Here is a 17,763-nt window from a genome sequence, read left to right on the forward strand (position 1 = left end):
TTAGGACTTGGCACTTTCACTGTGATGGCCCAGGTTCAATCCCTGGTCGGGGAACTGAGATCTCCCAAGCCATGTGGCCCAGCCAAACAGAAAAGATCAGGCATGGAAAGCTTTCCCATGGGAACAGAGTAGATGAGGGGGGATTAGAAGGTCAGCCATTGTAAGGGAAGAACATGCCATCTTTCCTGTTGTAAGGGACCTTCCCTTACAAGAGAAGAAAAGAAACGAAACTGGGAAGGAGGGAATACAGGCAGAGCAAAGCTTTGGACAGAACAGAGCTGTGGACTTGATGCCTGACTTGAGGTGGGAACTTGAGTTGAGAGCCTCAGAGTAAGGCAGGTTGCACGCAGCAGAACAGGCACGCCCCCTCTGACCCCGCCCCTACCACCCGCTCCCCACCTCCCCCTCACCTCTGCTTGCAGCTCCTTCACAGACCATGTGATTTCTCTCCTTCAGGCCTTAACATAGGCTGCACCTTCTGCCAAGTGTGTCCTTTCTCTTATCTGCTGCTGGACAGGATCCATACTGTTGAATATATTAGGTGCTCTAAAAATCTTTGTTAACTGAATTAATGGCTGACTAAACATTTTGTTTACAAACATGAAGACAGCAGGGTCCTCTCACTGTGATCCTTTTACTAGAATGAGTTCTCTGTTTTCAAAATCTTGTGCAAACTGAAGTACATCTACTGTTGCTGGTAATAATAATACCAGCAACAGCTGTTGTCCCTGCCACACACTGAGTCCTCACTGTGTTCCGGGCACTGTTCTAGGTGCTTGATGTCTATTCATTCATCTCATCTTCACAACAATCCTGGAAGGAGGACACTATTATTATCCCCATTTTCCCGACAAGGAAATGGGGCCACTGCCCAGTTATATGACTTGCCCAAGGTCACCCTGCTAGTAACTAGGAGAGTCTAGATTTGAACCCAAGATGCTACATCCACACAGAAGGTCCTAGGTGGACATTTATTAAATGAATGCATCTTACTCACGAGCCAGACCATCAGTGCTGCTGTCCAGCTTCACCCCTGTTTTCTCATCTTGATTACACCTGACTTTCCCCTCTTTCCAAACAGACCGCACTGCCCTTGAGATTGTGCACCTGTGCACATGATTTCCTCTACCTGGAAACCCCTAGACACCCCCTCTGCCCCCAACCACCTCCATACTTACCTGCCCACCTGATTCTTCCCTGGAATTCCTATTTATCCTTCAAGACCCAACACAAACATCTTTGCTCTGTGAACCCTTCAGGTATGTCCTGCAAACTGGCTCTCAACCAGGTACATGCACAGAATGATTCTCCAGAATCAATCAACTTGATCGTTATGAGCTCCTACTATGTTCCCACTCATGGTGCTAGTCCCTCCAGAGCAAGCAGAACACGGTGGGTGGAGACAGAGTAAGCGATTGAGGTGTGACTCAGAGCTGCAGCTGCACAGGCCTCCCAGAGGAGGTACGGCTGGCACTGACCCTCAAAGCACAGGCCATCTTTCAGTACCCCATCTACAAAGATGTACGTTGCTTTAAGGCTTGGAAAGTCCTAAAATAGAGAATGTTAAGACAATGGTTCTCATTTGAGGGATGGGACATTTGGAATGTCCAGAGATATTTCTGGTTTTCACAGCCTGGGGTTTGGGGGTGGAGGAGTGATGGGGCACCGCTGGCATCTCGTGGGTGGAGGCAGAGATGCTGCTCAATGTCCTACTGTGCATAGGACAGCCCCCACAACAAAGAAATATCTGACGCCAAATGACAGCAGTGCTGAGAAACCCCAGGCTAAGCCCTTTCTCTTGGAGAGAAAGACCCAGAATGAGTCCAGAGTTGGAGAAGGGAAGAGGTGGGCAAGAAAAAAGAGGGAGTTTGTCCAGGGCTCCCTCCTCTCTCCCTGGGAGGCTGATGATACTGTGGGCCCCCCCTCAGGTGGACGACATACTGGAAGACTGGGTCTGGGAGATGGTAGCCGCACTGAAGTCTCAGCTGGCCCAGTCAGTGAATGTGGGACTGGCAGAATGGGTCACCCTGGCTCACAACCACTACACCACTGCCGTCCGCAACACTCGCCTCGTCGGCCAGGAGATCGCAGCTCTTCTCCAGTGGCTGCAGGTGAGACCTGCCCTGACCTCTCTTCTCTCCTCTCCCTTCCCTTCCCTTCCTCCAAGACTGAGTGAATTAGGCTGGTCTCCTACAGCAGCCGAGACAGGACAACCACTTCTGCTAAGCTCACAGGAATAGGAAGGCACAAGACAGAGACCAGACCCCAGGGCTCTCTCAGATGCCTCCCTGAAGCCCTGTCTTGTAGAATCATCTATTCCTCTTATGCTCACCTCTTTGTATGTGCTAGGGGATCTAAACACATCCTGTAAACTATAAAACTCCCATACGCATGGATGAGATCACTCCTGCAAGGAATTCATGTCCAGGTAAAGGCGTGCAGGGGGCTTCCCTAGTAGCTCAGTGGTAAAGAACCCATGTGCAATGTAAGAGACACAGGCTCCATCCCTGGGTCAGAAAGATCCCCTGGAGAAAGAAATGGCAACCCACCCCAGTATTCTTGCCTGGAGAATCCCATGGACAGAAGAGCCTGGCGGGTTACAGTCCATGGGGTCTCAGAGAGTCAGACACAACTGAGCGACTCAACAACAACAACAAAGCTGGGCAGACAAGAGGTAGCATCACCAGGCAGGGGCCCAAGTAGCTGAGCCTGAGTGGAAGCAGGACAGAGTCAGCAAGATGAGAAAACAGTTTGGGTCCTGAGTAGGAATTAAGCATCTCACTTGTGGTACAAAGAACAGAGAGCCAGAGCAGTCTGGACCCACGAAAGGCTTTTATCTAGGCAGCTCTCCCCCTCCTGTAACCATCTCACCACTGTCTTCCAGGAATCTGTTCAATTTTCTCCAAGCCATGTTCATCTAATTGGGTACAGCCTGGGTGCACATGTCTCAGGATTCGCTGGCAGTTACATGAGCAGAAAGCACAAGATTGGAAGAATTACAGGTAACCATGCCTGATAACTAACAACTATAATCTCCACGACTGCACGGGGGCGTGGAGCAGGGACCTGCTTTTCCAACAGGCTCATAATTAACACACCCCCGGCTTCCTTCAAGCTGTATTAGAGTTCACAGGAGGACCTGTAGCACTATTTATTTCAAACATGACCGCTGTCATAGACTGCTGTTCCCCGAGAATTTAGAGCAAATCACCACCTTTCCTCAAACAAATGCCTCTCACAGTCATGCCAAATAGGACCTAAAAGGTACACTTTCTGTACACTTTTGTAATAGGAAAGAGTTTATTTTCCAACCTATAGTTTTAAAAGCCCAATGTGATTAAAGAATGACAGCTATAATAATACGTATATTAATGCATATACATGGAACCTAGAAAAATGGCACTGACGAACCTATTTGCAGGGCAGGAGGAAAGGCGCAGACATAGAGAATGGACGGACTTGTGGACACAGTGGGAGAGTAAGGGTGGGCCGAACTGAGAGTAGCACTGACATGCACACACTGCCACGTGTGAAATAGAGAGCTAGCGGGAAGCTGCGGTAGAGCACAGTGAGCTCAGCTCGGCGCTGTGCTGACCTAGAGGGGTGGGGTGGAGGGTGGGAGGGAATCTTAAGAGGGAGGGGATATATGTATACACATAGCCGATTCACTTCACTGTACAACAGAAACCAACACGACATTGTAAAGCAATTATCCTCCTTAAAAATAAATTTAGAAAAAAAAAAAATGAATGACAGCCTTACATTTCCTGTGACAGCCATGTTTTTACCTCTGTTTCCACTTTAATGAAACACGTGGATCCTACGCTGGGGCCCATCTGGATTAGGGGAGGGATCCCAGCACCAAAAACCCCAAGCTCTATGCCAGCTTGGAAATACCGCAAGATACCTAGGAAGAGCTGATGACGCACAAGAAGGCCTTTCCTAGCGGGCTGCCCAGATACCCACCTCATCCTCCCCACCCATCCTCACCCCTCCCCGCTGCTGACCCAGAGTCACATTCAGAAGAACAGGCCTGATGAGCTGACTCCTCAGCCCAGTCTCGGAGGCCCACTGGTTCCTACAGGGTGAAACTTAGGAGGCCTAGACAAGGCCCTTCCCGGTGTAGTGTCCCCAAGGCTCTCCAACGTCTCCTCACCCTGGTCCCTCGTTGTGGTCCAGGCTTTCGGGACACTAGATTTTTCTCCACTCTACTGCAAACACGCCATGGCCTCCTGTCCTTTTGGGCCTTTGCAGTCACTATTCCCTCGGCCTGGAATACCAAACCCTAGTCTACCTACCAAATGCCTGCTCATCCTTCAAGACCCAGCAGCCTAAAATGATATTTCACAATTTAAAACAGTCTGAACGAAACTGAAGATGAATACAGTTGCTGTGACCTTTTACTTTATCAAGAAAGAACACTTTTGGCAACTGCTATCTACTGTGACCATTCCTTCATAAAAGAGGAGATTTATTTTAGCATTGAGAAAAGATAAGGATGATGGCAGACATTTAAATGAAGCCAGTCTGTCATGATGAGAATTCATTTTCCTTTCTTTTTTTTTCCATCTCATTGGTGACTGGGGAGGCCTGATCGTAGATCAGTACGTGGTGCCCTCCATGATTTAACCCTCAATAACCTGGGAGTGAACAGACATAAGAACTTATCACAGAAGGCCAGTGAGGCCCTTCACAGACAAACCAGGCCTAGAAGGATAAGTCAGAACTGCAGAGAGGCAGCACTGGGCCCAGGACCCTCTCCACGCTGGCTGGTGTCACAGGCCACATCAGGCATTATTAGCCAGGCCCACACACATCAGAAGTGACAGGACAGCTAACTACTCTGTTGTCATCTCATAGTCAGCCTGATGAAGAAAGAAATATAAACCACAGCCTTCATGTGTGACTACAGGTGAGGGCTGGAGAGCAGGGACTGGCATGGACCCAGTCTATTCCTTCATCCCCACCAAGGATAGAAGCCAGGCCTCATACAGGTCAACAAAGGGTCCTCCAGAAAAGGTAAAGGAAGACAGACAGACAAAACTCCTTGAGTGCATAAATACTCCCCAACTATAGTCTGCCAGAGACTGCCACTTGTCTCGTGCAAACATATCTGTCACTTAAGGACAGAGCTGTGAGCAGTCCTGTTTGCTCATGACATTTTCCCCAGAGAACAGTAATGTCCCAAGGCTGTTCTGAACATTCCAATGAAATGACATTAGTGTAGAGAGAAAGCCAGCTTGTTTAGGAAAATTATTGACAACAAGCAGGCAAATAAATTCTTTCTTTGATGGGTAGGTTAGAACTACTTGCAATAACACAGTGGTTTTTTGTATGCAAACAGATGCTCTCGAAAGTAGCTTGAAAGGTACTTAAAACTGATTTGCTTAAATAAATCAAGCATTCCCTTATAACCTCATTTCTACCACTGGATAGTTCCTGCAAACCTCTTTTCCCCATAGATAATAACCAGTCTGTGTCCGATTTTAAGCACCATGAATTACTTTAATTTTACTGCAAAAAAAGTCATGACAAGATTTTCTAGAGAAAGATTATGCCCTAGGATTTTCCTCTTCCTGCTAGCTCATGAATGTGCAATAACATCAGAAAGCTAAAAAGAGCCTTTCTCCCTGCCTCCTCTTGCTCCAATCTGATCCTTCCCATTGCTTTCCTCTTAGGGCTGGACGCCGCAGGCCCTTTGTTTGAAAAAGCCTCCCTCAGTGACCGGCTTTCACCAGATGATGCCAATTTTGTGGATGCCATTCACACCTTTACCTGGGAGCACATGGGCCTGAGTGTGGGCATCAAACAGCCCATAGCACACTATGACTTCTACCCCAATGGGGGTTCCTACCAGCCTGGATGCCACTTCCTAGAGCTCTACAAACATTTCGCCAAGCATGGCTTAAATGGTGAGAAAGAGGCACTAGCCTACGATGGCTTACACTCCCCACAGTTGGTGTGGCCTCTGGATCCAGGGGAATCCATTCTGTGAGATTTGGGGAAGAGTTTGGCAAGGATGGGGCTCAAAGTGAATGGTCACCTAGTCCATGCAGAGAGAGGGCTTGTGTGAGTGGGAAAGGGTGCTGTTCCCCAGGCAAGACCAAGTCTTCACAGGCAGTGGTTGCTGGAGCTCAGACATGGAGGATGAGCTAAGGGCACATCCAGGAATTCCCACTTCTCATCTCCACTCATCATACCCAGCCAAGTCTCTCCTGGGGTATCAGCCCGTCTGAAAATTGAGCCCTGCTGCCTGTGGTCATTCCTCTTTCTCTGGAAGTTTCCTCATTCAAGGGGCTGCCTCTATTCTGGCCCCATGCTAACCCACTTAATAGACCATGGCTTCTTGGTCTCCCAAGTATGAGGTTTAATCAGCTGACCCCAGGGGACATTCTTTACTAAGATTCTTCTATTTCAAAGTTCAGCTCTAAATAGGTCCTTGTGACTTCCTTGGGACTTTGTTTCAGTGCTGAAACTGACTGTGGCATTATCTGGGTTGTGTTTTCCCCCTTCTCTCTCAAACTCTAAAACCAAAACATTAACATGAACCTTGATAACAGGCCCTGGATTAAAGAACAAAAATGTGAGCAAAAACCATACATTTAATAAGTATTCCAAGTTTCTCTCTATTATAAAATAATATCCTGATTAAGACCTGCCAACTCACTCTAAGCCAACTGGAGACCCCCAGACCACCCCCACTTACCACCTTCTCCCAATCATTTGAAAACTGAGCTAAGCACACACTATCTTGTGTTTCCTTATCCACCTTCATGTCTCCTGTATCAGAATGACCTTCGCATTCGACATTATCTCATCTTGGCTGGACTCCCAGCCTTTCACCAGCCCATGCCTGAAAACTTTCTGGGAATTTCCCCTTATCATTCCTTAACATCTCTCTCCGATCACTGCCCTCTGGTCACCAGCAGTCCCTGGTGATCAGCCAGCCCTCTTCCCAGATCTATGCCCTCCCTAAGGTCAACACAGACCCCTAGATGCTGTTCATTAGCTGATCACCTGGTGAACGCCTCTGCCCAATTACTACCATTTTCTATTTTGTGCTAAACTTCAGAATGATGGGACCAAGTATATTTATTTAGCTTGCCCACCTTAGGGTGGTTTTTCTCCATTTCCTTTACCCTTATGTTTGAAAGTGATCCCATTCTGGGGTGAACATGTTGACATGGTCAGTTGATAACTGCTTTACCATCCTCACCACCTCCTGGCTAGGTGAGCTTGCATGAGTTGGAGACTGTCTTTGAAGCTCGGTTTTCTCACTTGTAAGAGCTGCCTTGAGGAGCTGTGGTGAATATTCAGGGAAAGTACTCAGTAGTACCTGCCTCATAGTGGGTGCTCAACAAATAGAGCCGCTTGTGACCAGGAACGGAGATGACTAATCCTGGGGAAAATTATTTGGCTAAGCTACCTGGGGTCCACTTTCACAGGAAGTTCTTGTCATACCTTGTGGTGGTTCAACACTCCTAGAGAACACTAAAGATTAAGATTTGGAGACCCCCCAAACAACCTCCCCTCCCCAAAAAAGTCAAAATCCTTGGTACAGAAACCTCCTAAACTTGTTTTGGCTTAGGTCCATTCAGACCTGGTCACTGGAGCACATCCTTCTCAAACCAAATCCCCATGCTGGTCATCCAGTTCAGTTACATTCAGCAGGCTGTGGCTGCTTTGATACATGGTCAGGGAGGCCTCAGCTCTCACCAGACCAGTAGCCAAGTCCCAAGAGTGCTTGGGCACTGGCTTAGCCAGCTTTATTAAGAAAAGAGGCATTTCAGGGACTTCCCTGGAAGTCCAGTGGTTAAGATTCCCCGCTTCTGCTGCAGGGAGAAGGAGTTCCATCCCTGGTCCAGGAACTAAGACCCCACATGCTGTGGGGCAACTGAGCCTGTGCACAACAACTGCTGAAGAAACCAGCACACCCTAGATCCTGTGCTCCATGGTCAGAGAAGCCACCACAATGAGAAGCCTGCGCGCCACGAAGAGAAAGTAGACCCCGCTCTCTGAAACCAGAGAAAGGCTACGTGCAGCAACGCAGATCCAGCACGGCCAAAAATAAAATAATTTTTAATTAAATAAATACAAAGAGGCATTCCACACAAGCCTGTTCTGCCAACTCACCCTTAGAGCATCAGCAGTTGTGCATTTTTAACTGTTTGCGACTAAAATATTTCCAAAATGAATTACAATTCATTTCCAAAAGAATTGCTTAAAGAGAACTTTCCTGGCAGCTCAGATGGTGAAGAACCTGTCTGCAACGCAGGAGACCTGGGTTGGATCACTGGGTCAGGAAGAACTCTTGGAGGAGGGAATGGCAACCCAGTCCAGTATTCTTGCCTGGAGAATTCCATGGACAGAGAAGCCTGGCAGGCTACAGTCCATGGGATCCCAAAGACTCAGGCATGACTGAGCAATTCACACACACACACACACACACACAACTTGCTTAAAGAACTCAGTATTTTCTTAGTGACTCAGGGCTCCTATTAAAACACCTATTGTAACATACAGAGTGCCCTCAGCAGGCCTTCAGAGCCTGGGATTATGCTCCTACAGTAAGTGCCTGCAAAGGGTCTACTTTTTGTGCAGTTTTCCATCAGCTATGCCACCCACTGTAGTCAGTGGGCTGACCTCTGATCTCAGCACCCCCATCCTCCTTCCTGAGATGGTGCTACTCTGCACTGAGAAGCAAGGTGATCTTCCAGATTAAGGGATGATAACGTTCTTCTTGCCCTGTGTTCCAGCCATCACCCGGACTGTCAAATGTGCCCATGAGCGGTCAGTGCACCTCTTCATCGACTCCTTGCTGCACGCTGACATGCAGAGCATGGCCTACCTGTGCAGAGACATGGACCGCTTCAGCCAAGGCCTGTGTCTGAGCTGCAAGAAGGGTCGTTGCAACACACTGGGCTACCACACCCGCCAGGAGCGGCAAAGCAAGAAGAGCAAGAGCCTCTTCCTGGTGACTCGAGCCCAGTCCCCATTCAAAGGTGAGTGCAGGGGGGCCTTCAGAAGGGCAGAATGCAGCCGCTTGTCTGAAGGTTCACGAGTTCCCTGGAGTCTTTTCCTGGAGCTACTGCCGGATCTGCTGTTTGCACAGATTCCAGACCGGGATGATGACACATGCCTCTCTTTCCCCAAGAATGTGGCCTCCTCGCTGACGAGTGCTGGAGGAGAAAGCCTGATACTTTCTGAAACACTCCTTTGGTTGGCTGCTCTCTTCATCTATTTTCATGGTCCCCTAGCATTGTTGCAGGAAGGGGGATCCCTTCCAGGACCAGAGAATGGTCTCTTTTCTAACACTCAGAAATGAATTGTCTGAGCTGATAAAGCAAGAGACTTTATTGGGAAGGGGCACCCGGGCAGAGAGCAGGAGAGTAAGGGAACCCAGGAGGACTGCTCTTCCATGTGGCTCGACATCTCAGGTTTAAAGGTGACGGGATTAGTTTCCAGGTTCTCTGGCCAATCATTCTGACTTAGGGTCCTTCCTGGTGGCACATGCATTTGTCATGCGAGTATATGTTCCTCGGTTCTTTGTCTCGTCACAACAAAGATGTGGAGCGACGGACATTAAAGCCCTCGGCGCGTCACAGCTCTTAGGTCTTGGACAAACCATGCTACAGCTCTTGGGCAAATCAGTGTTACAGCTCTATTTTATTTAGAAGATAGCAGGAGAATCCAAGACTCGAAGAGAAGAGAGTGGAGGAGTGAATGGGGAGTGGGGGCGGGGGTGGGGAGGGAGGGAGAGAGAGAGAGAGAGAGAGAGTGAGTCCGAGAGAAAGCGCTTTGGCTCCTCCTTTTACATGTTTTTTCCTCCACCTGGGCTTGCCCTATGCAAATTGGGCTTAGCCAGGAGTGCTGTTTGTTCTGTTTGTTCTGCCTGAAGTCTTCACTCTGGTCCTCGGACCTTCCTTGTCTTTTAGCCACCGCCATTTTGGACTCCTTTTCCCTATTCTACCTACCTAACACATTGCTCAGCCAAAATGAATTCCAGCAAGGAAGATTCTGGAAAGTGGTAGGACATGGGGTATCTCCTTATGACCTTTCCAGAACTCTTCCAGTCGGTGGTGGCTTGTTAGTTCCACATTCCTTACCAGGACCTCCTGTGGTAGAATAACCCTTGCAAGTGATGACTATGGTGCCTGACCAGGATGGGTGGTTTCAGCCAGTGTGTTTCCGCTAACAGAATGTTAGATCCGGAAGGCCTGGATCACCAGGTCTCATTGTACAGGGCCTTGGAAGCTTCTCCAAACCCAGGCTAGAACCCAGTGCTTTCATCTCTCCTCATGGCTGCCAGGAAAAACCTGGGCTCCAGACTACATTTGTGGTTCCCCATTTCTTCCTAAATTTGAATCAGCTTATCTTACAAGAGATCATTGTCTTATTGAGGCCCTCCCTAGAAGAAGTTCTGCTTCTCAGCCTCAAGGGAGAAAGTGAGCCCCTTCTGCTTGCCAGGTTGAACTGGAGGTCAGAAAAAGGGCTGTGGCCGTGATTTGGGCTGAAGCCAGCAGAGAAATACTCCACTGAAACCTAAATCCTCCTGGAGGGAACAAGCCGACATCTGTTGCCATTAACATTTCTGCCTAATCCTTAAAACAGCTCGGGAGTGATTTAGCATCTTACTTTTCACAGCACTGGCTCACGGCCCTGGGAGGAGCCCAGTGCCGTTTGATTGTTACTCTGCACATATCTGTAGCTACAGAAGGTGAACGCCCTCAACACCGCTTTGCATTTGCACAGCGTTTTACACAAAAACATTTGGTGCAGCCACAGACTTCTCATGGTGCCCACAACAGCCAGGTGAGGTCCGCAGGTTCGGTTAGCCTGGAAGGAGGCGTAGAACCCAGGTCCCTCTGACTCCCAGGCTGGCATTCCTTTCATTACCACACTCCAAAGTTCAAGCTCCCATGCACAGGATTCTTTTGTTTATCTGAACTTTTGTTCTCCAGCTAGATTGCCCTTCTGTGCAGCCCAGGAATGACAGAAATCCGTTTGAGCAGTGGATAGCTTCTGAGAGCACGTGGAGTGAGGGCAGGATCTTTCTTGCCTGAGGGACAGAGGGTCCCTTCACCTGTCCTTCCTGGAGGGGTGGAGGAGCCTGAGACCCCCGGAGCAGGTGAGGGAATTTGGAAGGCCTCCTGCTTCAGGGAGATCCCCCACTCCAGACTGCCAATTAGACACTCATTTCAGTTAACCAGCTCCTCTTTCAAATGGCAGTGCAGCCTGGAGTGATTAAGCCTCTCAGATAATCACATTTCACTGGATCTACTCTAATCCTGGAATGTTAGCATTTCAAGAAACTGTTCAATTCCACATTTCCCAGACAAGGAAACAAAGGCCCAGATAAGAGAAAATCATTTGCCCAGGGACACAAAAGGAAGTCTTAGCAGAGACAGGATTTAGACCCAGGCCATCCCCTGGAGGAGGCTATGGCAACCCACTCCAGTATTCTTGCCTGGAAAATCCCAAGGACAGAAGATCCTGGTGGGCTACAGTCCATGGAGTCGCAAAAAGAGTCAGACACGACTGAGGGACTAAGCACTCCCAACAATTAGTCAAGTGGTTTTTAATCTCAGTAACCTGCCCATGGTCTGTCTATGGGGTTGAGGGAAGGAGGAGAGGTGGGGAAGGGTCTTGCTTTCTCCTTGAGATCAGCTGGAAAGAGGGTCATTTTTTACCTTCCTGGCAGGGCTGTGCATCTGAAGTGAGGGACTGGGTCCTGCTGGAGGACTTCTACTGGGGGTATGGATATGGGGTCGGGAGGTGAGAGAGTCAAGAGAAGGAAGAGGGGAGGGAAGAGTAGCTGCCACAAGCCGGGCTGAGTTTTTCCCTTGCCAAGGAGTTCAGATGCCTGATCACCACACATGGCTGGTATGAACTCAAAGGAACCCTTTTCTTATGAAGGAGAACCAAGGAATCGCATTAGGGCAGCACTATCTCACGCAGCAGTTGCCAAAACCACTGTGCCAGGCCATCACTCCTTCTTCAAGCATAATATGAGCCAGGGTAGGCAGAGGCCCTCCTTCAGGGGGGCTCAGGGGAGACCAACACCCTCCCACACACTGTGCACAGGGTGCTATCTATCCCAAGAAGACAGAAGAGGAGTCCCCTGGCGGCAGCACTTGAGTCTCTTTCTCACCAGCCGCTCATCTTGCTCCAGGGATAGCCAGTGAAAATACGGTGTTGGGACTGTGAGATAAGACTGCCTGAACCAAACCCCCAGCCCCAGAGAGATTCCAGGGATGAGCTGCAGCCTGCACCACACCCTTCCCTCCCCTGGGCCCTCCAAATTCTCCCCAGATCCACCTCAGCCTTTCCAGTCCTAATCTGCTCAGCCTAATTTCACTTGCTGGCAGGGAGCAGAGCCCTTCGGCCACATCGGGTACCCTGGGTACAGCTGGAAATTATGCCCAGATGAGACTCCCACCCATGTGAAAGCTGCTGCTCCTGGGGTGTGCAGCCTGTATATTGCTTGCACTCGTGCACGCTTAGTCGTGTCCAACTCTGTGCGACCCCACGGTCTGTAGCCCACCAGGCTCCTCTGTCCAAGGGATTTCTCAGACAAGAATATTGGAGCGGGTAGCCCATTTCCAGAGGCTATCTTCCCGACCCAGGGATTGAACCCATGTCTCCTGCATTGACAGGTGGATTCTTTACCACTGTTCCACCTGGGAAGCCCTATATAATGCTACACTAACCATATGTGGCTATTTAAATTACTTAAAATTAAAACCTTGAAACCTCAGTCATACTAGCCGCCTTTCAAATGCTCAACTATGTGGCTGCCATATCAGAGAGTACAGAAATAGACAGTTTCCATCATCTAGAAAGTTCTATTGATAGTGCTGACATCAAGTCTTTAATCTAGGCCCCATAACTGCTCCCCTCCTCAGCCACCATGCCACGATCATTGTGACTTGGGCTCCCAAAGTATATTTCAGTGACCACCTCCAGCCTTTGATGAGTACTTATAGATTCATAAAGGAACAAACTTGCCCATCCCTGGTTACAGAGCATCCACAAGCCACATTTTTCAAGGACATCTAATTGTACTATATATTTCAGTGCAGGGTCTGGCTGGGCAAGATAAACATCGCCTCCCGATTGTAGTTGCAGAAAGGATGACTAACTTGGTCCTCATTCCTCTGGCTCCCAAGATATTTTGACAAAACCATCAAAGGATCTATTTTCTACAACCATACGCCAGAATTCGGGTAAACATGGAAGAGGACAGCAGGAACAGAAAGAGAATTGGGAAACAGTCGCTGAGGGAAACGAGGCAATTTATCGCCCACTTCCAATCTCACCCTCTTGGAAGGAAATTTTGCTAGTTTGGGAGCCTTTTTTTTTTTTTTTTTTTACGAGAAGGAGGCGGGAAACAAACCTGTATGTAGTTCTGCTAGCAAGCACCTTATCTAATTTAATCCTCACAGCAACTGGAGGCGGTAATGGGGTGGAAGAGAAGAAAGCAGCACTCAGGGGAGCTTACTAGGTTCAGGCACTATGCTGGATGTGTTGCATCAATTATTTCATTTATCATTTAATCCTCACAACAACTTACAGAGAGAGACGGAGATGGAAGGGGGGAGACTGATGTTGCCTAATTTTCCAACAGATAAATTGAGATTCAGTGAGGCTAAATCACCTCCCCAAAGCCACCCAGCTTATAAGGAGCAAGTGTTATGCTGAAAACTTGTACACTGGTGCTGAATCAAATCTCAGACAGAGTTTTGGGTGAAGTAGAAAAGAAGAGCTTTATTGCTTTGCCAGGGAAAGGGGGCCACAGCTGGCTAATGCCCTCAAAACTGTGTGTCCCAACTGGGGCAAGATAGTGAGAAGTTTTATAGTAATTGTTCAAAAAGGGTATGATCAGCTCGTGGACATTCTTCTGCTGGGCTGCTGGTGACGTAAGTGGGAGTCAGCATCATCAACCAGTTGCTCTGGGGTCTACATGCTTGTGGGCAGCACACCATTGTTATAGCTTCTTCCACCTGGAGTGGGTTTCCAGTATCTGCAAGATGGGTAAAGGACACTGTGGTGTGTATCCCTTGATGAGGAAACAGGACCTTGCCCCCAAGGCTGCACTATTGTTTCCCCTGACTGTTAGTTTCTCCCTGGTCTCGAATCCCCTCCCTCCCCTAATTAGCAACTGCTGGAATGTGCCCGTTGGAACTCAGGGAAGTTCATGGAGGCTGAATGAAGGCTGTTTCCTATAATCAAAGAAATGGGGGACACAGAAAGACCTTGTGCCCAGGAGCCCCACAGAGCCCTGCACAGTGTCAAACATAATGTTTGACCCCAGGTCTCCCCCATTCCATGGGCTTCGCTCCTTTCACCACACATGGCCTAAGCATTAGGACGGAGACCAGTTCACTCAGTATTATTACCAGCTCATTCCTGAGACACAGTAGTCCATCATCCCTCCTCTCCTCCTCGTCCTCCTCCTGCCTGTACTTTCTCCCTGCTCTCTGGGCCCAGCCAGCCAGTGAGAATTCGCACCAGCTGATGAAAGCACTCTTGTCTTCTGGACATATGTATACCTATGGCTGATTCATGTTGATGGATGGCAGAAACTAACACAATATAGTAAAGCAATTATTCTTCAATTAAAAATGGATGAATTGAAAAAAAAATGCTATCTTAAACTAAAATCAGAAAAACAAAAAAGCCCATTTCTCTTCTTCCCTTGATCCTATTCTGAGCTCATTCAGCCAGCCCCTGCTAGTGCTGGCTATTCCTACATTAATCCCCTGCTTAAGACCATCATCTCAATTCCATGCTCTTCAGCGTCCCTCTCGGGTTAGAGGCATATAAGATCTAGGAACAAGACCATAGTGCTGCAAGAGAACACAAGATCTCATTCTTACCATCTCCATGAGAGAAAAATCTATACATTCAAAAAAAAAAAAAAGACCTCTCTGATGTTTGCAAAGAGAGTCATAATATCTCCCAAAGCCACTATCTAATGATTCAGAATATTTTCCACGAGATTAAAAAAAAAAAGAAAAAAAATTCCTTTTTTATAAATTTCCATGACCTGGTGCCCATAGTAGCTACCTTGTAAAAAGGAACTTATTTTTTTGTTAAGTGGCATCAGTGGGGTCCACACGAAACTAGGATCCAGGGTTTCTAGGGTGTCTGAGCCCCAGGGGGGCGATCTGGTGAGGAGACTCTCCAGAGGCCTCATACCTCTGCCCCAGGTGGACTTTGCCTGATCTCATCCAAGGTTAACGGGCTATTTCATGCTTTGCACCATTAAGACCTGAAATAACTTCTCCTGCCTGCACTGAGGAACACGTTGTGCTCCCTGCAGTCACAGAATCAAAAGCATTTCCCCGAAATCATTTTTTAAAATCCTTATTAAACATGCCATAAGGTAAAGTGAGCAAAAATTATTCATGTTTTTTTCCTTAATCGTTGGAACAGCATCATTGTCCTGGGGTGTGGTGGGAAATAAAAGGCAAATGGTCTTTTTTATTTTTAAAGGAAAAACACAAAATCCAAAATAAGAACAAATAAATAGTTCTAAACATGAAAATATCTTACATATTACAAAAAATAATTTCAATATTTCTCCCCAGAAGTGGCTTTCCTAGTGCAGGGCAAAAGGAATTCCTTGTGCTATCACTGTGTGATGGGTTTGGGCATCATGCTTCTGCAGACGTGGGTGCCCGTGTTTCTGCACGTCTGTGACCTCCACGATTTACACACCCTTGATGGTTCTGACCGCCTGAACCATCTGCAGGGCACAGGGAGACACTGCAGGGCACAGATAATTCTCATCCATAGGATGTGAGCGCTAACAGAACCTTTGGAATTATCAAAGCCAATCCCTTCCTTCAGAATCGTGGGAACCATGACATCTCAGATATGGAAATTGGTCTCTTCCTACTCACATTTTAAGACCAAAGGAAGACAAAAACCCATCTCCAGTGCAGGGACATGAAACATTTATCCCTGCCCTGGGGGCTGGACATTTAGCAGACCAGCAACTGCGAAGCAGCAGCAACAGTGATAGCCCAGGATGGATGTCAGTGGATCAGACCCTGCAGGCGCTTGGTTTCGGTGGCTTCACAGGAGGCAGGTATAGACTGCAGCTTTTCTTCAGGGCTGTTTGCTGTTTGCTTTCAAAGGGAAGATTCAGCTTGCCAGAACCAGAATCCCAGGACACAGTGGGAAGGACCTTTTGGAATCAGACAGACACCTGGGTTCAGAGTCAGCTCCACTTCTAACTATCTGAGTCACCTTGGACTCCTCTCCAAATCTCTGCTTTCTTGTTGATTAGTCGCTAAGTCATGTCCATCTCTCTGCAATGCCCTGGACTGTAACTAGCCAGGCTCCTCTGTCCATGGGATTTCCCAGGCAAGAATACTAAAGTGGGTTGTCATTTCCTTCTCCAGGGGATCTTCTTGACACAAGGATCGAACCTGCATCTCCTGCGTTGGCAGGAGGCTTCTTTACCGAGTGAGACACCAGTGAATCGCAAATCTCTGCTTCCTTATTTGTAATTCATCGGGATCACTGACACCCTACCTCTCTGGGTCTCAGCAGTAAACAGGACTCTACTCACCTGAGTAGAGAGCAGGCAGAACTCCTTCGACAGGGTGGGTGATAATAAGGAAAGCAACATGGGATGTTTATGCACCTCAAATCTAACAAACAGGGTACTCGGAGAAGCGAAGAGAAGGAATAGCCAAAGAGAATGTAAGCTGTGGAGGAGAAGCTACTGACAGCAGCTCATCAGGGACAGCAGTTACTACAGTCAGGCTTCAAAGCAGGAGGGAGCAGAGAAATACCCTGACCTCTCTCTGCTCTGCCCTGATCTCCTGCTGGTGCATCCTCAGTGGGTCAGTGTGAACCAGAAGCCATCCAATAAGGAAGCCAGGAGATGAGGCTCTGGGGGTGACATCCTGGGGTCCAGAACTGGGTAGAGAGTGGACCAGGACAGCAGGGGTAGGTGTAGAAAATGCAGTCTTACCGTGTTATCCTCATTTAGTCTGGAGGACAAAAATAATGTATGCAAAGCACTTAGTATAGGGCTTCCCTGGTGGCTCAGCGGTAAAGAATCCACCTGCCAATGCAGGAGATGTGGCTTCGATCTCTGGGTAGGGAAGATCCCCTGGAGAAGGAAATGGCAACCCACTCCAGTATTCTTGCCTGGGAAATCCCATGGACAGAGGAGCCTGGTGGGTTACAGTCCAGGGTGTTGCAAAGAGTCTGACACGACTTAGCGACTAAACAACAACAACAACAAGCACTTAGTATGTAGCCTGATGTTTTAGCAGGATCTCAACAAGTGGAAGCAATATTCTGATTAGTCCTATTCACAATTAGGCTCTTTAATGTAACATGTGTTCGCCTTGTTTTCACACAAAAAGCCCCAGAAGCACTCCTTAGATTCCCAATGTGTGCTGTGAATCGCTGAGGTTCAAGTGTTAACACGACCCCAACACTGCCCTCAAGGGGAGAAGATCCTGGACACTGATGCCCATGAGACTGGATAGGAGGTGACAAGGGTCACAGAAGTGATCTGCTTCCCAGCTGCAAAGCACCTCTAAGGCCAGGACCACAGCTTCTGGTTCTGTTATCTTTCTTAATACTTTTAAAAACTTTTCTTTTTCCAAGAAGAGTCTAATTAGAATACATACTCATGGCAGAAAATGTGGAACTTGCAGAAAATCACAAAAAAGGTAATAAAAGTTACTTGTCTCCCCTCCCCAGAGATAATCACTTAATATTTTTGCAAATCTC

General features: G+C 48.0%; 1 protein-coding gene across 2 annotated transcripts in view; it reads left to right on the top strand.

Annotated features, from left to right (window-relative positions):
* LIPC (lipase C, hepatic type) overlaps positions 1-17,763 on the top strand; it is a 186,645-nt gene that overhangs the window by 158,935 nt on the left and 9,947 nt on the right. For both annotated transcript variants that reach the window (XM_070377986.1, XM_070377987.1), the window contains 4 exons: positions 1,929-2,111; positions 2,885-3,002; positions 5,679-5,912; positions 8,757-9,002. In XM_070377986.1, coding sequence (XP_070234087.1) covers positions 1,929-2,111; positions 2,885-3,002; positions 5,679-5,912; positions 8,757-9,002 — 781 coding nt within the window. The remainder of the gene's footprint in view (positions 1-1,928; positions 2,112-2,884; positions 3,003-5,678; positions 5,913-8,756; positions 9,003-17,763) is intronic.

This window comes from Bos mutus, chromosome 10, assembly GCF_027580195.1.
Source record: "Bos mutus isolate GX-2022 chromosome 10, NWIPB_WYAK_1.1, whole genome shotgun sequence".
Classification (NCBI taxonomy): domain Eukaryota; kingdom Metazoa; phylum Chordata; class Mammalia; order Artiodactyla; family Bovidae; genus Bos; species Bos mutus.